This window comes from Dicentrarchus labrax, unplaced genomic scaffold (genome assembly GCF_905237075.1).
Source record: "Dicentrarchus labrax unplaced genomic scaffold, dlabrax2021, whole genome shotgun sequence".
Classification (NCBI taxonomy): Eukaryota; Metazoa; Chordata; class Actinopteri; family Moronidae; genus Dicentrarchus; species Dicentrarchus labrax.
The window spans coordinates 15,094,214-15,119,648 of record NW_026136704.1 but is presented as its reverse complement, the minus strand read 5'-3'; the positions used below and the strand labels follow the sequence as shown (position 1 = coordinate 15,119,648).

The 25,435-nt window shown below is 43.3% G+C and overlaps 1 protein-coding gene across 12 annotated transcripts in view; it reads right to left on the bottom strand.

Annotated features, from left to right (window-relative positions):
* Positions 1 to 25,435, bottom strand: part of mecom (MDS1 and EVI1 complex locus) — a 132,423-nt gene that overhangs the window by 72,230 nt on the left and 34,758 nt on the right. For all 12 annotated transcript variants that reach the window (XM_051396836.1, XM_051396832.1, XM_051396827.1 and 9 more), the window contains one exon: positions 18,221 to 18,567. In XM_051396836.1, coding sequence (XP_051252796.1) covers positions 18,221 to 18,567 — 347 coding nt within the window. Of the gene's footprint in view, positions 1 to 18,220; positions 18,568 to 25,435 lie in introns of those variants that run through there.

The window sequence follows — 25,435 nt, the reverse complement described above, 5'->3', positions numbered from 1 at the left end:
ACCTCTCTCCTCTATTTTGTACCACTCACACTCACACACACACACACACACACACACACACACACACACACACACACACACACACACACACACACATTCTAGCTGCTGATTAATGACAGTCATTTGTCAGGCAGAGGTGGATAAAACAGTGAATATTATCTTTGTGCTAAGGGCCAGAGCACATCGCACTCTCCCCCTCGTGTCTTTCATAAGTGGTTGAACACAGCGGCACGCCGGGACACGCAGACGGCCAGGCAGCCAGCAGATCTATTCTCATTACTTCTCTATTAGGACATCAGCTTCCACTGATCAGGCCCTACATCTTTATACCGACATCTGAGAGAGAAAGAGAGGTGGATGAAGGATAGAGAGGAAGGGGAGAAGAGAGAAATGGAGAGAAATAGAGGAACTCTATAAAGGAGAGAGAAACTTGACGTTTCTGAATTTGATTAATACAAGTCTAAATCATCCTATTTGGTGAGTCATAGTCCAGTACTCCCGTGGTAAATGGCATTTATCTGCCCTTATGCTGTCCTTCAGCGTAGAGATTAACAGATTTGCTTTGCTTTGACCTTCTGAATCGGGAATGAAATAAGGACGAGAGTGTAAACAGTACAAATTTGCTTGCTGATTTTTTAAACTCATGTGCGGAGAAGTAGACACGCTGACAGGAAAACTATGCGGAAAAAAATATGACAGGAATTTTTCATTAAGATGATAAGATGGCCTGCATACTGTAAACATTTTTTTATGGAAGTGCATGAATAAATCTCTAATTTACTCACACTAAGGCACCGACATTAATTAAGTTGATTTAGTGGCAATGCTTTGTTGATAAGGGTTTTGCTCTCGTCAACCATATCTGCATGGATATAGGGTGACTCTGAAAGCTACTGGCGGGCAATTGTTCTGAATTTCTGAGACACGTTTGACACAAATCAAAACAACCCCGACAGCATTATCAAAAAATCCTTTGTGGCTGAGATCACGATGATACACACAGCACTTTCTATCCGAGGTCCCTGCCTTGGTCTGTGCTGTGTGAATGTTTAAACAGGACAAACACAAATCTGAGTAAGTGAAAGCCCTATCACTGACAGAAAGCACGGAAGAATCTGGAAACAAATATTTAATGTTCCCCATCTTAAGTGGCTCAGCAGCAAATACCTCAAGGTGAGAGAGTGCAACTTGTTATTTCATCTGGAAAATAATAATAAGGTGAAGTGATTACAGCAAAGTCAGAGTAAAGACAGAGAGTGAGGCAGTGGTTTGCATGCATGTGTGTGTCACATGCACAGCGAAAATATTGTTGCAATAGTGACAAGTTAAGGAGAAATTGTTTCCAAGAGCCAGTTATTAGCCAGATATTCGGTATCCAGTCAGTCCATATCAAACACAAACCAGACAACCAGAGCAATATAGTCAGTATATATGGAACGATGCACTGAATATACTTCAAAAAGTGATTTCACAGCAAGGATTAATCAAAATGTTAATCTATTTTACTTCTGGAAATATTCAATACAAAAATGACTTAACAAGACAGCTAAAAACACTTAAAATCATCTGTGAAAGGCGAAACATTTGCCAGAATACTTTCTCCATGTTTCCCTAAAGCTAAACAGCCAGTTGAGGTTAGCCAACCAGCTTCAGAGTGAGAAGTTCACTCTCATGATTTGACCTCTGACTCTGCTTTACCCTCTGTGCCCTCGACTGACTTTTCATTAGGATCAAACACATTCACCTGGAACCACACTCAAAATGGCCCATAATCTAAGAAAGACTCAGGTACGATGTCCTTGCTTTTTAGTCAGAGTATGACAAAAAGAAACACGGGTTGAAAAAACACCACTCTTGTCTCCCTTCCTTTCTCTAATTCCAGCCCTTTCTCTCTCCTCCCAGTGTCCCTGTCTCTCTCTGTGTGTCTCCCAACTATGCGCCCAATAAATAGCGCAGCATGCTTAGTTATTTCCTCATTGGGACAGACAGAGAATGAGAGGTGGGGCCGAGTGCCACTGCCACTATATGCACCTGACTGCCGTAAATCACCGCCACAGCGGTCCCATCTTCATGCTGGAGATTTAATGAACTACCGCAGGCTTTTTATGCCTCTTAAGGCTCGCTGAGTGACCACTTTGTAGTTGTTCAGAAGAGAGGCGACGCTGCCTCTGCCCACTAAATCTTCCCTGTGCCACCGAGGATAAAATCTCCCTTTATTCATGGGCTATTTACCAGATCCAGATTTATTACGGGGGGTACTCTAACAAAAGGGGGGTGAGAGACAAAACCCCTCCTCCCCCAAGGCAGGCTGGGATAGAGACCTGGGAGCCCAACGACTCATCCTCGTTGGGCTTGTTTTTGGCGGTGAGTTGGGGGGTGTCTGGTTTTTTTTATAGGGTAAATGTGCAGTAGGGACCTCAATGTGCCGTTGCTTAATGAGTGCGCTGCTGAGGGCGACAAATACAAATACATACTCTCTGGTACAGGGCACACATACTGTACATGGAAACACACGTAAATATGCAGATATATCTGGGAATTCAAATAATGTAAAAATACTATGGAGAGATACACTATGTATATCTCATCTGTCCCCTCACTGACCCACGGGTACCATGCTACCATGGTTACGGCTCTTTAAGCCCCTTGTTGTGTTTGCTGGCTGAGGGGTCATGGGTGACAGGTCAAAGAGATATTTATAGATATATGACCTTTGTGATGGCTTTGTCAAAAGATTTTAACAAACCCCTTAGATGTCTTCACTCCCTTGTATACATACACGAATGCACGTACAGTCGCAGGTCTGTGTGTTGACGTGGATCGGTGTACACATTGGCTCCCTTGGCTGAGCGTGAAAAGACCTTTCTACGTTTCATTTCTCTGGCACTGGAAAAGGCTAATGGCTAATGCTAACAGCTCACCTGTCTATCTTCTGCAGTCTCGTTGCTGCCTGCCACCACTTGTACCCTGCGGTTCATGGACTTTACTGACCCAGCATTGACCCTGTTGCATTGTGTCTCCTTGTTCCTCTTGAATAGACCCTACACCCTCCTCCTCCTCCTCCTCCTCCCCTGTAAGGGAGGTGCCCTTTCCACAGCTCCCAAGTTTGTTCTCTTTGTGTTTCTCTGTTATTTCAGCTCTGTGCCAGGCTGCTATCTGCCTATTCAGTGTGGCATCGTTGCTTTTAGCCTACTGACTCCTGAAGCACCGTCACAATTCTAATTATGCCTCTCGGTCTCTGTCATTTTCAATTTGTTCAATTTGAAAATGATGAGCAATCTGTTATTTTTTATTACAAGAGATTATGTCTGCTCTGGCCCTCAGCCCTATTATGACAAACACAGAAATCCCCATACATTACACTTTCTCACCGTTCGTTCAATAATAACCACACAACTTGAAAATAAGTCCTCACGGAGTTTGACAGACTTTTTCAGGCTTCTCTGCCATTTTCTCATTAGGAGCATGAAAGAAGCCTGCCGGAAACTCCACTGGTGCACGGACACAACTGTGCGCTTTTGAGTTTGAGCAAAAGTTTTTCTCAATAACAATTAATAAAAAAGCGCACAGATTAATTACTGAATTTGATCTCGCTGGAGAAACTCTCTAAGAATTTAAAGTTAACAGAGATAAGGGGGACATCAAACAGCCACATGTGTTTGCTTATTTTTAAAAAGCTGGGACTTGTTATCAGGGCTGGGCAGGACTTTAGGCTCCACACATCTTGTTGTTGTGGAGCCTTTCTAGTCTTGAGTGCTGAGGAGATTGGGGGGTGGGGGGGGGTTAATGGCAGTAGTGGTGTGTGCGTGTGTGTGTGTGTGTGTGTGTATGATGGGACTTGAACCCTGCTGCTAACCCCCTCCCTGCACAGGCAGAGGCCGGTGTCTGGATGGGTGCCAGAAGTTCTGAACTAATATTCACAATAATGTTCCTGCTCTGAGGGGCCAGCGACAGAAAACACTGTGGAGTCGTGCCAGCTTTTACTCCCCTCTTGTTCTCCTCTTTCCATTGCCCCGCCACACCTCCCTCAGCTCTGGGACTCTCTTTTTCTGTAGTTCTACCCTTCTCGCTCTCTCTCTTTAAACATGTTGAAAGCTTATGGGAGAGCGAAGTGTGTTTGTTGTTGTTTTACTGTATGTGTTTGCTGCATCCATGCGCTGTTATTATGGCACCATTCAAGTGTGCACGCAACTGCAAGTCCATTTGTGTTTCTGTGGTCAGTTGTCAGTGTGAACAGAATATGGTTTTTGTGATTAATAACTGAAATGGCAACAATTATTCAAGGTCCAGTGTGTAGGATTTAGTGGGATCTAGCAGTGTAGTTGCACATTGCAATTCACTCGCCTTTCCTTCCAAGCGCGAATGAGAAACTACAGTGGCCACGAACGCCCCTCTAGAACCAGAGAATAGAATTCCTATATTCAAGTGATTATACACTAACGAAAACCTGTGAATATCATATTCCATTTCTGCCAATAGAGCAATAATTAATAATTAATAAAAAATTATTAATAATAATTGCAATGCATTAATAGAATGGAGAGTAATTCATAGAAATAAAAAGTAAAAAAAAATTAAAATAACAACACACCTGCAAAGATGGGACATGCTTATCCGTGCCCCATATATACGTACGTGTTCACTGTAAATTTGCCCTACATTCCTCTTTATTGATGAAGTTTGTGTTTAGCATAAGGTGTCATTAGAGCGTGTTTGTTTTGTGTGAAATAACTGAGTGTTAAAAGTGATAAACAAGCAGTTTGAGCAGATGATTTGGCGTCAGTCAAACTCTTGTAGTGTTCTGGTGCTGCTTTGAACATCAACATATCACAGCGTTGACTGCCAGACTGCTATAATAGGTGACCAATAGCTGCATTCATAATTAAGACCTCAGAGTTCTTCCCCCTCTACAGTATGTCAAATCCCAAGGTGCACCATATACCACAGTTCCTAAATTCTAATTTAGCACAACTGAGGTTCATGTACTTATGTGACCTGACCAGTGATCCCTGAATGGTAATTCTGTCTCAGACTCGTATTGAATATGGCCTTTGGCTCACTTCACAGCACACCAGTGGAGAACCAGTGTTTTATTGCACTCTCTATATGTATGTGGAGCAGGGAGACAGATGTACTCTATCTCCTCTGAGCCATCTTATCTTAGCACTGTGTGTGTGTGTGTGTGTGTGTGTGTGTGTGTGTGTGTGTGTGTGTGTGTGTGTGTGTGGTTGTTTTCATGTAGAATGTGTGTGTGTGCAGGTTGGGTTGTCCATGTCCAGGTATGTGTTTGAATGTTTGGGTCCATGTGTCTGAATGTGTGTGTGTGTGTGTGTGTGTGTGTGTGTTGGTATGTGTATGTCAGAGGCATGCTACTGCTGCACCTCACCTCCCTCAACCGCCCTGCTGATTGTTCCATTGATGACAGAATGCATCATACCCCCCGCACCCCAAAAAAACTGATGATGCTGTCGCCCCGAAATCCCTTTTGTAGCCTTACCATCGGGAATCACCATAAATAACCATGACATCATCCCATTCTTATCTATGGGACGTCCCATGCTGATCGATAGCATGGCTCCTGCAGTGTAAATAGCTTCTAATGCCCCATCTTCCCCTTCAAATAGGTCTACATTATTTATGATGGCTGTTAGGTTACCAGTCCAGGACACAATTTATTTCACCCCACCCCTGCTCCTATTATACCATTGCTTTTGACTCTTGATGGGAGATTGGGGCATGGGATGGGAGATCGGGGGGGAAGCATTCATCGCACATTGGGAAAAAAAATACACATTGCAGTGTTCTCAGAAAGCACCCACAAACACAAACCAAAAGGCTCAACACTGGGATGAGGTTGTAAGGGGAGGAGGAGGGAGGATGGAGGAAAAATGAGGAGGGGCGAAAGTGGACCTGAGTGCTGCCTGGTCCCACCCTGTGGTAACGATGGGACATCCGTTACTCAGATGACAGTGAGAGTGGCAGGCCTATTTGCGCGGCCGCCGGCGTGCTGTGACGGATTGGACAGACAGAGCGGTTGGAGGCTGCGTGGAAATGACAGGCTGCATTTCCATTTGGGTGAAAAATCTGGCCAACGTGGCTAACGTGGCTGGGTGGGTGAGGAGAAAAGGGGACACATGGGCTGGCCGGGCCCCAGCCTGTCTGCTGTTTTCTTGTTGGTTGGTCAGTCTGCTTTTCAGTCTCTCGCTTTGGTCTGTCTCTTTGCCTCAATTTCCTCTGTCTTCTGATTTGTGTGTGCAACTGCCCATCTGTTTGTCTTTCTGTGTACATTTTCCTGTCAGACACACATGAAAGCATGGACCAAACATTAAGGAAATAAACTTTTCCATACCTGATACTTGAGTTTAACAGAATTTTCATTCTTCAGCAGCAGTCCTAGCAACAGTTTTAGAAAATGTATTTGTGTAGTTTCAGATTGATTAAACAAGAAGCCCCATACATGAGAGTAATGCTATCTATAGTACATGTGCAAGGATATGTGTGTATGAGCTCTACCAGCTCCATGCCGTTGGATTGAGACAGACATGGCAGAGAATTATAGGAATTATGTATATCAACATAGACAGTTTGTAACTCCTTCTCATAGACACTAGAATAACACACCATTTCATATTCATCATTTAACACAAACACAAGACCATACACTAAGCAAGCAGCCTTTCTGTGAAAACTTTTATGGCTAAAAGGTTGGGGTTTGGGGACTTATTTCACCAGGGGTGGAAAGACAGATTTTCTGCTGAGGAGGACAGCTCACCAGTCAGAAAAGAGGGACAGCGAAGTATTATTCTCCAACCAAAACCCAGGGGTTTGTGTGTGAGAACGGTCTGAGGAATGTTCATCCTCACGCCTCATTGGTGTTCTCATTGCTGTGCGCAGATCGAGCAGTGGAGATGGGACACCCTAGATTTACGGGACGTGTCAGAAGCTTCACATCCTTGGGCCCCCTGGGGCCAATCTCCTGTCTTGATCTAGCCTGCAAGGAAAACAGCCGTCCCTCACAGGCTGACAGTGAGGTGGAGCCATCCAAACACACGGGGAGGACGGAGACTGGTGGAAATGAGGAATGTAAAGGAGGGAGGTAGGGATGAGGGAGGCCACCTTTGGCGAGGGCCGCTGCTGCTCTGGCAGTCTGATCCTTCACACATCACTACACAGTGATGAAATCGCCAAGTAGGGCTCCTGCAGAAACTGAAGGCTGATGACTTTATCTTAGTGAAGTAATGTCAATGGGAAGTTTCCATGGTGATGTGTAAAAACAAACAGTGGCAGATCCGATCAAGACCCGCTGTTCAACAGGTGTTCGCATTCAGTAGCTATTAGCGGGAGTTTAGTCATAGCCTTATTAAATGAACTTAATAAGAGAGAAAGAAAGAGAATGTGTGTAAACTCTCTTCCTCTTTCCCCCAAAATCTTTCTTAGTATCACTCATAAACCTCATAATCCTCAAAGAGGGGAGAAGTTCTCGCTGCCTAAAGCCCACAAAGGCCTTTTTGTCCCCTGCAGGAACTGGTAGCTGTTCAGGAAGTGGAGACCAGTGCCAGCAGGATGATTTATGGCTCTGTGTCCTGGGTGGTGGTTGGACCTGGTCCCACTGTCACTCAGGGCCAGAGAGAAGCACTGCATGGCCCAATCAGAGGCTGCCCAGAACTCTAAAGACATTACAATGCCTGTCATAAAGTGGCTTGGAAGGAAGGGAAGCAGCCATAAAACAACTTGGAGAAAGAGAACAATTGGAGAAGAGAATACAGATGACACATACCCTGCTCTTAGAAACTCTGGCCTGGTCTGCTTTGGCATCCTCTCCTCTTCTCTTCTGTCTTGTTTTGGGCTGATGACAAAGTGTAATTCGGCTGAGAAATTGATTTTGCAATTTTTTCTCATCTGCGCAGAAGACACTAACTCGTTAGGACTTCACAAGGCTCGCCAGGACTGGAGACAACAATTAGTTTGTTGGAGATGTCAGAAATGGCCACTGAGTTTTGCAGGAAGAAATCCTTTGTGACGGATTGGTGCCGACAGCGCAGGCCGATGAGGAGGGAGCGACAGACTCCCAGAGCGCCCTGTATAGTGGAGGAACCTTTGGGCTGCATTAACCCTTATCTGTGAGCGCCGATGAACAAAGTTCCCTCCCAGACTACCTGCTGTAGCCTGGAAAATCCTATTACAGACTGCAGGGGGACACTTGGGAACACTTCGCCGGGAAATCTGTCTCCCTCGGCACGTACCAGAGACAGGACATCGAGTTCCCTCGCCACCTCCTCAGCTCATTCTGCCTCTCTTTCATTCACTCTGACTGATTTAGTCTCTCTCTTGTACTCTTCTCTCCCCTTTATCCGTCTTTGTCTCCCTTCTGGCTCATCTATCACTCTTGTTTTCCCCCTGTCTAGTTGTCTAGTTTTGCCTATCCTATCTTCTCACAGACCACCCTCTCAGTCGCTGTTCATCAGCTTGTTTTAAGTCCTCTTTTCATCCCAGTCACCCCTACCCCTACATTCTCTCCCAGGAGTAGGGAACACTATCTATTCCCCGCCATCTTCAGAAGAGTGAGCTGCATTTACCTGAGGGTTTAATGGTGACTGCCATGTGCACAGCTCAATCCCCTGCACCACACTAAAGTAAAAAAAATTATATAATACAAAACACATGAGTGTACAGTATGCTGGATGTCTAATCCAATATATCCCATAAGCATTCCCTTTTTATTGCTCAATTTACATCTTCAAACAATGAACAATGCTGGGTAGGAAAAAGACACCCTGCGAAAACTGCTGTTATGTAGTTAGAATAACATTCTTGAGTCACTGTGAGTGTAAACAAGAAATGTAACTCTGCAGAACACAAATGAAGTCTGATTTGCAGCATATGTTGCCGTTAGTGCAGCATCGAGAGTTCACTTTAGAGAGAACACTTTAAGAAGGGTAGCAGTTAAAATGTTCTGTAGCTGTACCATTACTCAATAACGTCTCCCATGAAGAAAACAGAAACATTTTAAAATTTGAAATTATTCTAAGGCATCTTGTTATTCTATAGCTGTACGAGCAGGTACAGTAAATTATCCCCTTATTTCAACAGATAGTAATCTCATTATTTAAAAGAACCGCATGTTTATTCTGAATATAATTAAACATCCACTATTGTAATTATGCAGTGACAGAAATTGATGAACTGTATCATTATTATGCAACCTGAAAGCAATTACAAAACAATTATTGACCAGGATGTGATCCTGGGCTATTACCATGGTAATTAACCTCATTAAATACAAGAGCCACACTAATTTAAAATGTGACCTTCAAACACTGTACAAATTATTAAGAAATACACTGTTAGTTAATTGGCGCTCGGTGCAACAGTAACTAAAAAAATTATTTTGATTGCAAAGTGATGCCATCTCGAGTGGCTGGTCTCAGGTGTGTGGGTAGGAGCGCAGTGTTGTTTGAACTGCAACAGGGGAAGATGTAAAAGAATATATATTCTTTTAGTATACAAATATAGTAATACCACAATGTACCACGTTACAAGTAAAAGTCCAGCAATCAAAATTACACCAAAAGTAAATACGAACTTCTGTTGGACAGATTAGCTTTATTTATTACATCATATTTTATTAACCAATCATGTGTCTACATGTGAAATATTATTCTGAAAAGTATCCATCAGCTGGGGTAGACATACTTATTTATTTAATAATTTGTATCAGGAAGCAGGATGCCATCACCTCAGCATACACATGCCGTCCCTGAGCAACCTGATGCGGTTGACAAAAGGGATTCTGTCAATCATTTGCTCCTCAGACATCATTTTTTGCTTTTTTGTGCTCACTCCTCAGCCACATCTGAGGGGAACAGACAGGGCCAGCTCACAAATATTGACTTTCCAATAACATGAGAGTGCACAGCAGCCTATCATATGGCTCGAATTAAAGCATTATGACATAATAGAGCAAAGTCGGGGTTAAGACCTCATTACTGCCACCCGGGGCCTCTGCTTTCTCTCTCCCTAAACCTGGCAGCTCTCAGTTCTGGTTTTGGACGTGCTCCACTCTAATTGGAGCAGCAATATGGAGTAATTGGAAGAGGGGTACGGTGTTACTGGGCTGAATGTGGCCCGGCCTGCGTTTTTTAGCGCTTAACCCAGTAATAAGCTCTCAAACCAGACCGCACCATCACATTACCCTTTGAACTGCAGCACAGAGACAGAAGAGAGATTTAAACATGTGAATGAACACACACACGGAGGTGCACACTCAATACGGGACACATGGATACATAAGTATATGGGAATTGCGACTGTGTGTAGGTTATAATAGCCGTGAGAGACCGAGGGAGAGTCTGGCAGAGGCTAAGAGGACAGAGGGCCTTGGCTTGTGCCTGTTTGCGCAGCTCTGACCACAGACACAGAGAAAGTGGTTTCGTAGAGCAGTATTAGCTCTTGATTATTTGCGTTAACCGGTACTTAGATTTACTGCCTGGGTAATGCGATCTGACTGGTAGTTAAGCACTAGCAGCAACTCGGGGCAGGAAAGCCAGCACAGAGTTGCTTTTCCCTCTCTGTTTCCCCGGACTGGACCAATAAAAAGCCTGCAAGCTCTGCCCCTGAGTCTCAGTCTACAGCCCCCCTCTTACCCTCCCCATTGGGAAGACATTTGGAAACAATCAGTAGAGTGTTTTAAAGGAAGGCCCTTCCCCTATCAATCCCCCTAGATAAGGTATCTATGAGACTGGCTCTGTGGCCCCGCACACGGAATTCATCACCTCTGTTTCCTGTACGCTGTTTAGGGGTCCCCTCATTTTCACTCCTATCTGTGCCGAGTGCAGGGGGAACATTTTGTGTGTGCATGTGTGTGTGTGTGTGTGTGTGTGTGTGTGTGTGTGTGTGTGCTTGTAAGACTGTTGAGAGTGTTGGTGTATATTTGCGGGTAGCTGCGGGTATGTATACACGTTCCAAACCTGCAGTGCTGATTTGTGCATATGTGTAAGTGAATAATAGCACTTTTTAAAGTATTTTTTGCCCAGGAGAGTCTTGTAGACAGCTGACGAGGTGTGTTTGATTCGACTGCTCCTAACCTAGGTGGAGTCAATAGCTGTTGCACATTCCCCTCACTCCTTCCCTAATGTTACCTGAGCCCTTTCACCACATTTACTGCCTATAGAGTTGTAAATTAAATGGAGGATGTTTCACATTTTTACTCAAAGGTTCACTCAAAACAGTCTAGCTCTGAGGTAGACAGCATGCCATCCTCTCTTCTCTCATTTCTCTTTTTACTTTCCTCTTTAAATCCTCTACTAACCCAGAAATATTGTAGAAATAATGGCTTTCAGTGTACATCTTCCTTAGAGTATTCAGTGTACTTTAACAGCTGAGGATAGATGATGTAAACATGTGTTACAAGACAGAAGCATTTATATCCCGCCGATGAGTCGATGCACCTGCATATAAATTCTATTATATCTCTGGCTGTCTAGACGTTTGTCATTGTGTCATTGAGTTTGCCCTGCATGTGCTTCCGAGCAGATCAGCCTCCTTTTTTTCAGCTCAGAGTGTGTGTTGTGTGTGTTGTAACTCCCACCATGAGCTATCAGCTAGTCAGATTTTTGTCTGAATCCTGACAGGTCAGATATAATGGGGGGAGAAACATGCCCCCCCTCTGAGCTTTTCAAACAGGTGAACTCCTCCTTCCTCAATCAAACAAGTCCTTCCATTCACTTCAGATCTAATAAGGCCCATGACCTTTGCCCTGCTTGGTTGGACCCCTGACGAGAGCCTCCTTCACCTGGCATTGTGCTGCCGGCTACACCTTCCAACTGGCATAGCCCCCCTCACGCCCGCCTTTGTCCTTCTGCAATTCACTCTGACTTTGTTCAGTTAGTTAACCTAGCTTCCCCTCCCTGCTGGGAAGAGAGAAAGTGGGAGGAGGAGGGTGTGAGAAGGAGAGGTGGAGGATAAGGAGGAGGAGGGGGGCTTCAGTGCTAAGGAATGAGGGGAAAATCAGAAATTTGTAGTTTTTTTTTCATCCTCTTTAACAGTTAAGTGGAGGATTTAAATGACCCAGCACTCATATAGGGGAACCCTCTTACACTTCATAAACGTATGAATGTGCCTCATCTTCTCTCGTTCCTCTCGCATGAGATTAGCACATCAGTTACATCACCCCCCCCCCAAAAACACACACACAAACAGAAACACACAAGCCTCAACCAGCACCAACAAACAGATTAACCCAAAGAAAGGGATTACCAATCAACTGAGAGGCAGTGAGACGGACCCCCAGCTTGTTTTGTCTTTGGGATTTTGAATGGACATCACTCCTGTCCAAGACAATTAAGCTCCAGTTACACTGAATGGGGAAGCTCATCTCCCTCACAGACACCAGGAGAGAGACAAAAGCAGAGAACAGACACACGCGGCCGAAGGCATTATGGGGATGTTTTAACGGAGAGCAGGGTGCACACTCTGGACCATGGGAAGGAAGTTAGAGGCCAGGGGTGTTTTGGTAGCTCAGCAGGTTAAGACACATAATATTTACTCACCAGGACTCGGGCCAATTCAATTCAATCAATTCTTGAACGAATTAAATAGAAAACTATGTATAAAATGTTAAACTGTTATATACGACGTTTAAAAATAGCTGACAGGCTTACTTTGTCTGGTTACCGCGATATGTGCGAGAAGGAAAGATGAGATACAGTTTGAAGTGTTTTATACAACATTATTGTCATACAAGAATGCCAGTATGTATTTTTAACATTTAAAACTACAGTATGGATAGGTTAAGGAAAGCTGATGGTTATGATCAAGTTATAATAAGACAACAAAAATACCTCTATGACCATAAATCACCATAAATCATCATAAATATAGTGTACAGATACTTACTGACATAAATCATGAGCTGCAGATTCTTCCAATGTGAACATAATTCCTAGGATAATGATGTATACTATATAGAGCAGGAATCTGATCATATACTAGCATAGCATCCTGGCCTCCAGTTGAAATAACTTGGATATCAGGGTGAATATTCGGCCCAAATCCAGTAAAAACCATGTTCCCATCACCATATTTACTTTAGCACCTACCCCCAGCAGTTATCTTACTTCCTTATCAGGTCTTACACATCTCAGAAATGTGTATTTACAATTGAAGGTATAATAAAAGGATATGTGTTTCCTCAGCAGCACAGCTCTCAGTCTCAGGTCCATAACATTCAGTCTACATGGTGACACATTTCCTTCTGCTCGCACACAACTGATTTTAATGGTCTTTATTGTCTTCTTCACAATTCATTAAGTGCCAATGAGACCCAAGTGTATGCAGTGAACGGCTCCTTCATTATTACACACAGTGTCTCAGCGGCCGGTTAGTGCTCTTCTCATGAGAGAGAACAGGTCCCACAATGATGTCAGCGCAGCCGTTGTGTGCATGCAGCACAATGCATTGACAACCGCCATTCACATCGCCTTTGCAGAAGCAGGACTTTTTCACTTTGAATTTCTAAAAACTATATGTGTGTACGTGTGTGTGAAAATGTGAAGATGTGTGTCCATTGAGAGGTGCGTGAGTGACAGAGAGGTTCATCCCTAGCGCCTGCCTTTCTAAGCGCTGCTGTGGGCAGGGCCATCTACGCTGACAGTGGATGGGATGTGGCAGGGGCTCGGGGATTAAGGGGCTTTTAGCCAGGACTGAGAGTGGCTCTTTCTCCTTGTGACAGAGAGAGGTGACGGGCCGTCAGCGCACAGGGGACAGGCAGACAGCCAGCCAGAGACATCTGCATTCATTCAGGACAGCAGCTTATCCGTGCACAAAAAACACGCCCTCTCAAAACGCCCTCCATCCACACTCTCACACTCTGTCTTACACGCACATGCGCGCATGCACACTCAAGAGCGTATGTGGACACGCATGCAATACACAGACACACAAAACCCTCATTCCAGGATTGATCTTTCCTGGAGTTCGCACTGCCTGTACACATAAAAAGCAAAATGGTAAAAGCAGTACCTGCAGTTGAACTACAGTTGCAAGACTGCCTGAAAACTGAAAATCTAACAGCATATTACATTTTTGTTGTTGTTTCTGCTTTTTGTTAAATATGAAATGTCACATGCTAGATCCATAAACACATAGACTAAAGCTTCATAAAATATGTTTTGGAATCTCAAATTGAAAGTTTCTAATCCAACACTTAATAACTTAATTTAACGCTAATATAATCACACAATGCAAACTTTTACAAACATTTTTTTCTCAGTAGATCACTAGTAATGCAAGATAATCAGCAGACAACAGTTTAAATGATGGGTCTCCTCCTGGCCAGGCATCTGCTTTCTCCTCTTTCCATCCTCCCATCCTCTCATGACCAGGAGGTTCAGGAGACAGGCAGAGCCAGGAAAGGCCCTGCCTAGCCACCTAATCCTCTACTCCCATTCACCATCACTGCTAATCTCCTTCACCACCTCCCCACCACCACCACCACTACCACCAACACTATCGCCTCCACCTCCACCTCCGCCTCTCGCTGAAGAGGTGCACAAAGGCCTTAAGCACCCCTGTCCCGCCCCACTCACCATCCCAACCCTTCTCGCACCCCTAACCTGCTCCGCCCATTGCTCCTACAGCAGGAGGCACCCAGCTTTCTAAGCCCAGGACCCATAATCCCGTGGGGCTGCGAGTTTGGGTGAGCCCAAAGGCTCATTGAGTGCTGGATAACTCTCTCCCGGACTCTAACTCCCTGTCTTATTGTTGCTGCTGCTGAGAAGAGGACAGACACAAATGGAGTTTGAATTTCAATGTGCCTAACGACTCAGAGAGAGAGACAGCCGAATATGGACTGGTGGGCATCCAGGCGTTAAGACTATTTTCAAGGAAGCCATGGAGAAATACATGCAAATATTGTGGGCAACTGCAGGCCACCTCATCCTTATTCTGTCACATGAAAGATGGAATGCAATATTTTGCAATTCATGGTTTTTCTTTTTTCTTTTCATTATTTAAAGGACCATTGCGTAGAATTCAGTGGGCATCTAGTGGTGAAGTTGCAAATTCAAACCATATGAATACAGCTCAGCCTTCCAAACTTAACTTAAAAATATGAAAGGGCCCTTCTGGAGCCAGAGTTTGTCCAATCTGGGCTACTGTAGAAACATGGGGGTTCAACATGGCGGCCTCCGTGGAAGAGGACCCGTTTCCTCTGTAGATACTAACCGCTCATTCTACGGTAACAAGTGGAATATAATATTCATATTAATTCATGAATGAATATTAATATTATATTCCACTTCTTCAAATAGATCCTCTAGATCCTTCCAATGTTACACACTGGACTTTTAAGTTCAATTATTAAATACATCCTGGGAAAACAAATCAAGTACTTAACCCTTTATTATTTGAAAAAAGTTTTGAAATGTATTTAAGCCAAGACCATGTGCTAAAATCTAGCAATACATCAGGTCACCAGCTTTGTTATGGTGGGTCCCAAGGGTTAAAGGGTCACTTCACTTTCCCTTTAGACATTTAAAGCCATTTGGATTGAAAAGCTGAGGTCTTTATTGTTCTTCTATTTTATAACAAATGAAATAAAATAAATTCCTTATAGTTAATAAATCCAGTCTAGTTTACAATTACATTTCTTGAACTGAAAGTAAACAACGTGTGTGGGTTGTTCGAGATTAAATGTTCTTGTGTCTGTTTTTGAGTGAAATATGTATGAACACCTTTGTAAACCCTCTCCAAACAAGCTTCGGTCCGTCTCCATTGTTTTCATTCCATTTGTTTTAACTAACACCTGACTTACATTTTTTTATTGGCACGGATAAAATAATCTGATTAAACGAAGTTAAACAAACCCTTAACACAAACATTATTCAAACTCAAAATCATAAACTTACTAAAAGCACTCACGATAGATTTGTCACAAATACACACAAACACATGCATGCACACTCACACAGACACACACACACACACACACACACACACACACACACACACACCAGTGAGCATATGACTACTGGCACAGTCAGCACTACAGTTCTGCATATGAAAGTGTAGGTGAGCGTCTCTGCCTGACAGACCCTCTCACCGCTGCCTCTCTACCTCTTATTTACCGAAGCTATCTTTCCCATAAGTCACCATTCCTGTATTCATAAAGCATCATGGATGCCATAACTCACTCTTCCCCTTTATGAATAAAGCCCCCAAATTTATGGTGATGGCGCTGAGGAGCGGTGGCCTCCCTGGTGACAAACTTCCCCCAGTCTGTCACCACTGGCCTGGACCGCTCAGGGCCCTCCATCAAACGCTCCAGATGGGAGCGCCACTTTAGCGTTCCCCGGTCGGTGACATCACCTCGCCGCGCCGCACAGAATTGATGATGAAAGCAAACATATCTATCTTAACTCACATTTACCAAATCAATTTTATTTTTACAGACCCTCCGCAGGCTTATTGGCATATTGACGGTTTGCGGGCAGGAGTGGGGGGGGTGAGCAATGGGCGAGGGATGGTTAACGGGTGGGCACGGGAGGGGGGAGGGGGTCACGAGGGCTTATTGGCGTTTACCATATTTAATGCAAAGGGATGTCATCACTGAATATCCATTCTGAATAATGTGGCATTTCATCATAAATTCTTTACAACTTATTTACTTAATGGAAAGAGTTATGGCTTGCTGTCAGGATGGTAATTAAACATTGTGATACAGTGCTGCCTCGCCAGGATCCCATCTTTCCCCTCAATCCTCCCACCCGCCTGCCCCCAGACGCACACACATGCCCACTCACATCCCAGCTCCTCAGCTTTTTAAATACATATTATTATTCAAGCTCCCCATAAATTACCGCCGGATTAAAATTCATGAAACCTCTTTTTCCTTTATTTCCTTCCCTGGGAAAAGGAATAACCCAGAGAGCTTGTTCAACCAGCTGTAAATCTCTTCAGGAGGGACAGAGACTTATTATTAAGATTCTGTATTATGAAAATGGTGAAAAAATGAAGAGTTTTTCCTCACTTCAATTTAGGAGACATTTATATATTGCGTCTCACCCGGCAGTTGATAATGAGGGAGAAGTTGTTTCCTGGAGAAATGTAGAAATGTAGTCCCGAGTGAAAAAAAAAGAAGAAAAAAAAAAGAAATTTATTTTGGTTTGGTCCGAGCCAAAACCAATGAGTCAGAGCTGATGGGCTGGGGTAATGCTCTATGATGCAAACCCAACGAGCACCAGTCCAAATCCAAAACTATTTATATGAGCTGAATGTTGATACTTTACCAACACATTCTCAGTCAGTTTTAAAGTGGACTAAAAAGTGGATTAAAAGGGACTTAGGGGTTAGAGAGATACTAGAAAGAAAAGGAATGCTGTATTGAATCATCTTTTCAAACCTGTCACGTTTTACTTTATGAACTGCATGGTCAGCGATTCTTAATGAGCTTGGTTCTGTCCTACAAAGGGACAAAGGCCTGAATATAAGGACTAATCCTCACATCCAAATTAGAGAGGATCTATTTCGGAAGACTAAATGAGACTGATACTCTGCCAGCCCCCTTATTCCCGCTCCATAAAACCAAACTAGCCTGACACTGACGGAGACCACATCTAACCTTTGACCTTGTCCTGTGACCCTGCCTTCGATTTTTTGTGCCGGCTGACCAATATGTGATTTGCCAATGGCCGCACTGGGTCCCTAACTAGGATGAAAAAGGGATTTATGGCTTTTCATTTTAATTGAGTTAAGAGCACAACCTCAACTCCCTTTCTCTCAATGGCACTAAGCTAACATTACATCACTGGGCAACAAACGGCAACAACAGCCTTGTGGTCACTGGGCTAAATGTTAACATGACGCCATGGGAGGAAATAAAAAGAGGACTGATGTGAATGCTACAGTGTATATTGGCCAAGGAAACCCCCCTTGTCAGAAAGTGTGTTACTACTGTTGCAGAAAAACCTTGCAAGTGCAATTTTCATGTGTATATTTGAACCAAAGCTAAGCTGCTCATTTACGTGTAGGGCAAATGTATTTACCCTGGATACCATATAATCCTTAAACCTTTAAAAACTATGGTTCCAATGTAAAAATAAAAAAAGCCTCTCTTGATTTTCAACATTTGAAGAGCACTTAATGCAATATTAGTTTTTGTCAATTATCTATGTGTATGAAAGTACCGACCCAGCTAAGCAATAATTTCGGATCATGTTCTTACCTCCCAGCCTTGAGTGGGGTCTTGGAGACAAGGCCTGTGTTCTCCTTCATATGGTCCAAAGCGCTCCCCGATGTTTACCGTTCTGCGGCTCCAGATGCCCAGGCCTCCGCCTGGAACTGCTGACTCTCGAAGTTCAAAGTCCAGGGGAATGGTCAAATCTTCTTGGGGTAAAAAGATGCTCTGGTGTTGGAATGACAAAGGGTGCTGGGGTGAAGCCTCATCATCAGAGATTGGAGGGGACGCTGGGTCCTCTGCCAGGGCCGAAGAAGGCGCAGGATCACCATCAGAGCCACATACATCGTCTAAGATGTCAGATGGGTAAAGGGCGAACTCATCGTCACCTTCACCTGTGAAAGAAACAGAAAGAGAGAAAGAGAGAAAGAGAGTCTCTACGTGAGGGTGATGCTCAGTGACGTCTTTATGATTGTTGGATTATCACAAATAAACACTGCAAACAATGTTCTTTAAAATGTTCCTGTAACATTGACTAAAGCTCTCTTGTCTTCATCTTATTTGAATTACAGAAGACAAATGAGAAATACATACAACGTGTAAATGTAGTAGAGCTTTTTCCTTGCCACTGTCGCCAGGTACTTACTCATGGTGGGAACTGTTGGGTCTCTGTAAACTATTTTCTGAGGAGTACAGTCTAGACCTGCACTATTTAGAAAATGTCCAGAGATAACTTCTCTAATGATTTGGTGTTATACAAATAAAACTGAATTGAAACTGAATTTAATTTATTAACTTAATCAGTTTAAATAAACAGCATAATGTCCTACAGGTCATGTGACTAAGCCCTTAATATGTTCACATTAAGCTCTGTATAAAGAGCAGGAGAACATGAAGGGAGGACATTTGTTTCTAATGTCAATGTTTTTCTTCTTGTTTCTAATGACTAATCATTGGCTGTGGCGACGGGCACATTTTAATTCATTTCAAAATTTTAAACAAGACCTGATATGTCAAAAACAGGCTTTCGGAGATCTGCCATTTGTTTGAGCTGATGCCAAGATGGGTAAGCAGGGTCTGCTCAGCATTGTGCTGCTCTAACTGTTTTATATTTCCTTTTCCTGAACTCTTCCTCCACTGTACAGTGAAAACATAGGGACGCATACTGGGGTTAATTGTGAATAGAGTGAAACAGGACATCGCAGTCAGACCCTTGAACCCACACTGGGCTTCTTCAGAGTGGCACACGTGGCTGGTGGAGCTTAATGGTGGAAGAGGGATTGAATCATTCACAGTGTTGACACAGTGTGCAGGTGGAGCAAAGTAGCAGTGTTCCAAGGTCTTAAAAGCTGAATATGTCGCTGAAATCGGTGGAAAGAAGCACAGAAGCAAGAAAAACAGGCAGTTCACATACAGACACTCAGACAGGTCACCAAACAAGCACACAGACAGATAAGTATTCAGACAAGCAAGCTAATGAAGAAGCCATCTAGGACAACAGACTGTCAGCCAGATGTCACACAGAAAGACAGAAAGATACTCAGCGCCGGAAATGATTCACAGGAAGCTGCCGCTCCCCCAGCGTGCATCTGAGATGGGCTGTGCCTAACGCAGGCTGACAGGGCACGGGGAGAGGGGGCTCTGCTAATGAGGCTCCAAAACCCATCCCTGGGCTGAGGAACATTCCTGAAGGGCTGCCTGTGTGACACTGTACCGCTGCGCTGTCAGCCATGGAACCTTTGATCCACACAGATACACACATACACTTCTTGTTCACTGGCCATGAAGTAACCGTGCTTCTGATTGACTGAACGGGTCACTGTGATTGGCCACAGGTGGTCATGAACTAACCTGAGCGATTGACTCAAGACCCGGACAAAAAACTTCTTCCATGTGCTCTCACCTTTACTCCCGCAGCCACTGCTACAAACTTTGACACATTACCTGAAGCACACAATACGCCAAGTGCTTGGTATATAAATATCCCTAAAATATGTGTAACTTCCACTTTGGCAAGATCAAAGAACGGAGTCTGGTGAAAAGGAGTGCAAAACTGTCAACCACTGCATAAGTTGTACATGAGCTGTTTTCCTCTGCCAGTTAAGAATCATAATTCCTGTCAAAGAGTGTGTTTGCTGTGGGGGAAAAAAAATCTATGCATGAACACAATGTGCTGAATCAGCTGTCTAATACAGATATCTGGGTTTTCTGTGTTACGCAGTGCGTGTGTGTATTTGTCAAACCTGATCTACAACTTGAGTATTACTCATTGTCATTCCCTAAAGTGATTCCTGATCACAGTGTCTGTGCAACTATTGTGTTTGACACACACACTGTGTGGGCACAGCGTGTTTCAGGGGAAAGTCTTTTAAAGACCCTGCTGAGCCGGGCCGGGCATGAAACTCAATGTGGCTCTGGGAGTCAACATAATGATTTTCAGCATGGAGACTGTGTAACGTGGTTATAGTCCTGGATGTGAGGCTTGCCATATGGTAGGGGGACAAGAGCTTTTAAAGGTAACTGTATCCCTCCATTGCTGTTTCTCCTCTGACATTTCCCCCCTCACACCGGTCTCCAAGTTTATATTTGATTTAGACCAGAAATTCCCCCGGTCCAGTGGACTCAACGAGAGCATTTCAGCTCATAAACATATATGTTTCTGTAAGGTAAACGATAGCCAAAAGCAAATATGCTATGTTCGGAGTTCTAAAAATTGTGGTTTCATGTGCAGATGATTGATAAGTCAAAGACCGTAGCCCTGCTTAGACGTGTGGGGCGGTAAGGACACTGAACACAGATGATCGAAATGGTATGTGTGTGTGTGTGTGTGTGTGTGTGTGTGGATTCCTGTGTGTCTCTGCCTACTTAAAGCAAATAGTCCTGTTTGTTTGTTCAGTAATGGACATTACTTCATCATTGCAAGCTGACGCCCTTCATCAAAGAGGGAGTGCTAAAAGAATTCTGGGTAGAGAAGGGGAACTCCAGCTGGGAGTAGCATCGTGGCTGCGACTGCATTACAAACAGAGATGGTACATCATGATAGCACAAGAAAGCAAGCGAAAAAAAAATATATACGGATGTGAAAAGCCAACACAAAAGATATAGTGCAAAATAATGAGGAAAACAATATTATCTTCCCATCAAAATCACTCAGGAACATATGAAAATACATCATGGCACTTTGCATAAACACAGATATGCACACACGCGCATGCAATGTATTTAAATGTTCGCACTTGACGGCAAATTCATTTATTTTTATTAAGAGGGAAAACATTTGTTCCCGGGCCTGCTATCTGCATGGGTGGAATGATTTTCACCTCTGCCATGAGGTGTTGGGCGGACTCATACATCACACGATTACCCCGAGCAGCGAGCAGGGCCGCCATCATCAGGGAGTGAATTAAAGATGATAGAAAGAGCTATTAATCACTGTGACAAAGCCCCTAATGGAGGTGTGACCCAGCCACTGCCGACGGGACGGCAAGGGTACGCACCCACGGGACAAATGGATACATATGTTTACAGAGAGAAATAACCTACCTGTGGACATAGTTAACCCCCCCCTTCTCATTTTTTCCTGTAATGCTGTCGTTCATGCTCGCTGTCTTTCTAGCAATTGTGTGTCTTTTGCTACATTTACCTATTTTAACCTGTTTCTCGCCTATACTTTCACTGTAACTTATGTTTTAATCCAGTAAACTCTACAACTCTGTCCTGCTTATTTAAAGCGATGTTAATCTGTAGGCATGATGATCTTTTTAAATCTTTTACATTACATAATAAAAGCACTTAAGTCAAAAATATTGCATGTATGTATACTCGCATATTCTTGAAAAACTAGTGATATATATTATGAATTTATTGCAAAAATATGTTTGGAAAGCTAAAGAAAATACTATTTTGTCAGACAAAAGTTGTTTCTTTTATGTTCCGGTCTCCACTGTATCTCTTATAGTGTACAATACTAGACAGGCTATAGCACTGTAAGGTTAGAACATTATTCATCTACGTGTCCCGCACCCAATTCACAGATCACTTCATCTAGCCTGATAAAGAGGTCTACCAGTTGACTGATGGGGTCTTAGATCATGAAATATGGAAATGAACTCCTCACCTTACAATGACCGGCCCTTATGCTTATCTGTAGACATCGTTTGTTGCCTGTGATAACAGACAAATGGGACTGGGGGGGGCTTACCCTTGTACTACAGGTCAAACATAATCACACATGATCCCCTCCATTAGTCATCACATCCAAATTCTGAAACAGCGCTCTTCATCATTCCTCTGCTTTCTATTTATATCTCTACACCAAGGAACCATGAGTATATGTTTGTGCTGTTGCTCCAACAGCGGAATACAAGAAGCAGAACTACAATAGAAGTATATTTTTTATCTCGCTTACTGCACTCCTGCTAAAACAATTCAGGAATTGTTTAGAGATTTCAAAATATGTGGTAGGGGTCGAGGGGGCTACAGCATGATTGCTGTTATTGTATATTGATTAATTTGCCTGAAAAATGATGATACCCTGAGGGATATGCAGGCGTAGACATCTGGGAGAGACAACTCACTGTGACTGAATTCAAAAGAAAAGAAAAATAATTATCTTTCATTTGGTTAATTTTAACGCTCTCACAGCTACTGCCAAACAGAAAATAGCTGCTGTTGATTTGCTAAGCACTGTTAATTACAGTGCATCAGTTTGTGTCTAGATTCCCTCAGCAGGGGTGTATAGGAGAGTGTTTGGAACCTCATGCCCTCGGGAGAGGCAATAAGCTTCCTAATTAACTCGGTCTTTGTGCTTAATGGAGGCCTTAGCGCCGCTTTTGGGGAGTCTTTTGGTCCACGGGTCCGTTGGGGTGACTGTGGTACTGAGTGATACAAACCACAAACACTGATAGCCTTAGGTAGCTGTATACAAACAGTTTTGGCCCATCGTCCACAATTTATGTATCAATGTTTACTTCTGCAACCAAAAACAATTAAATTGTCAAGAATGAAATGTCCAAATAGAACTAGGACATTTGTCATTGCTGTTGTATTTCTTAAACTGTAAAGTATCCATTAAAGCACAGACGGTAAAAGAAAAAGAAAACAATTGTAAAAGAATGTCATGTCATTAACAGTATTTTTTGAAAGATAAAATGTAGTTATAGTAGGCTTTCATCTACTTTCATGTTGGTATTTGTTGCTAACTGAACCCTGGGCAATCTCATATTACAGTGCTGAGGAAGTACGTCAAACACCCTTAAATTTAGGGACAAAAACAGGTAGTTCTGCAGCTACTACTTACCGTTGTATTCACAAATCTCCACATTCATATCCTCACAAACAGGCACTCATATTGTACAAACTGTTTAAGCACGCACACACGGACACACACACACACACCAAAGAGTAACAAGAGCAGAGCTCTTTACACAGTCTTAATTAATGAGAGCATTGTCTATGTTTTTTCACCCCTGTGTTAGTCAACTGCTCCCCGCTCCAAATGGAAAACACTCCATTAAGGGCCCTGGGCCGAGTTACCAATTAACATTGCACAACAAACTGAAACTTAGAGCTGGTCCCTCTGTGCACACACACAGACACCTAATTAATTAGCATTAGTTGTGATTAATAATGAGGGTCCTTTAATGGTAAATCTGCAGCTCCGATGGCAGGCTGACACAACAAAGGCGTCTGTGTGCGCGGCAGGATTTATCTGGGGAGCTGCACGGGGATTTTAACATGTTTCTCACAGGCCTGACAAATGGCCTATTAATTATCTAATGTTGTCTGACAACAGCCGCTTGATAAAGATGTATGTTTGGACAGGGTGAGGAGGGGAAGATACAGCGGAGGAAAAAAGAGAGAGGTGTGTGCTTGAGTGGGGTGCGTGTTTGCATAAAGGAAGAAAAAATAAACCATGTGAGAGTGAGAGGAGACTTGCGCAAAAATTCACACATTTGTAGGCTTCTGAGTGACGCACAGGAGCACACAATTGAGCATGTTCCAGAAAAAAAAAAAATCCCTCCATTCTTAATGCATTTGTATCAAAAGACAAATCGCTGTGCTTCTACTGCTATGGTTGTTTGAGATAATCAATATGAAGGATTAACAAACCACATTTATTTTTAATGAAATGCAAATGAATTAAGTCTTGATGAACATAGAGATGGATGTGCACAAACACACACACACACACACACACACACACACACACACACAGTTAACGTACCTCAAACCACAATCAATATCATCAAGGAGGAAGCTTCCACATCAACCCAACCACTTCATATCATTAAGTCTCTAACAACATGGAGCATATGGGCATCTCTCTCCCTCTCCCTGATTCAATCTCTTTCCTGACTCTAATTTGCAGAGTTTATCTTCTGCCTGTATGTTGACAGGTGTTCCTAAGTGGGATGCCAGTTGCCAAACAATTTTTATGATTGTTTTAGCGCCGCATTTGGCCTAATGAGATAGGATCCCAGTCGGACGCTAACTCAAGCCTGTCAAATGTAAAGCAAACAGAATAACAATCCGGTGCTCACATTGTTTCCACAAGCCATACATCAGCCGGGGCGTAGAGGGAGGGCCCTCTGAATCCCATTCTGACCCCGGGATAGAGAGGATGAGAGGGAAGAGTGGAAGAAAATGAAGCGGGGGGTAAAAAAATAGGAGAGGTCAGGAGCAAGGGAGAAGAATGGACAAGAAATACTGTAAGTGCATAAAATCTAGGTGACAATAGGAGACAATATTCTGACTTAATTTCGACTAATGTAATTATTTAAATTGTGAAGCATGTATGTTTGTGCAAGTGATTTTGAGCTGGAAGCAGAAATTTCTTAATTTCCCGATGAGAGCATGTGCTTATCAGGGTATACGTAGTGATTTGGCTCTTTTCTCCCCTGAAATGATATGTAGAAAGAAGGTGTTGACAAAGGCCATTAAACCCATCATCTCTTCTGTCTTCGCCTTTGATTCAATCCCAACTCAGCAACCCCCCCCCTTCAACATGTCACACATCCTAAGCTTTTTGATTTGTTTGTTCTGGTCACCTGTGCCATTCCTCCCATCTGTCTTCCTGTTCTTCCATCCTAATCCCTTTATCTTTTTAGACAGCAATGACAGCAATATCTTCCCCCCTCTCAAAGAAAAAAAAAAAACCAACTCGGCACCAAGTAACGAAAAGGTGACACAAGAATCTAGAACATAAAAATGGCACTGTGTGGAAAGCCACATTTATTGCTTAACCCGAAAGTAAAACCAAAT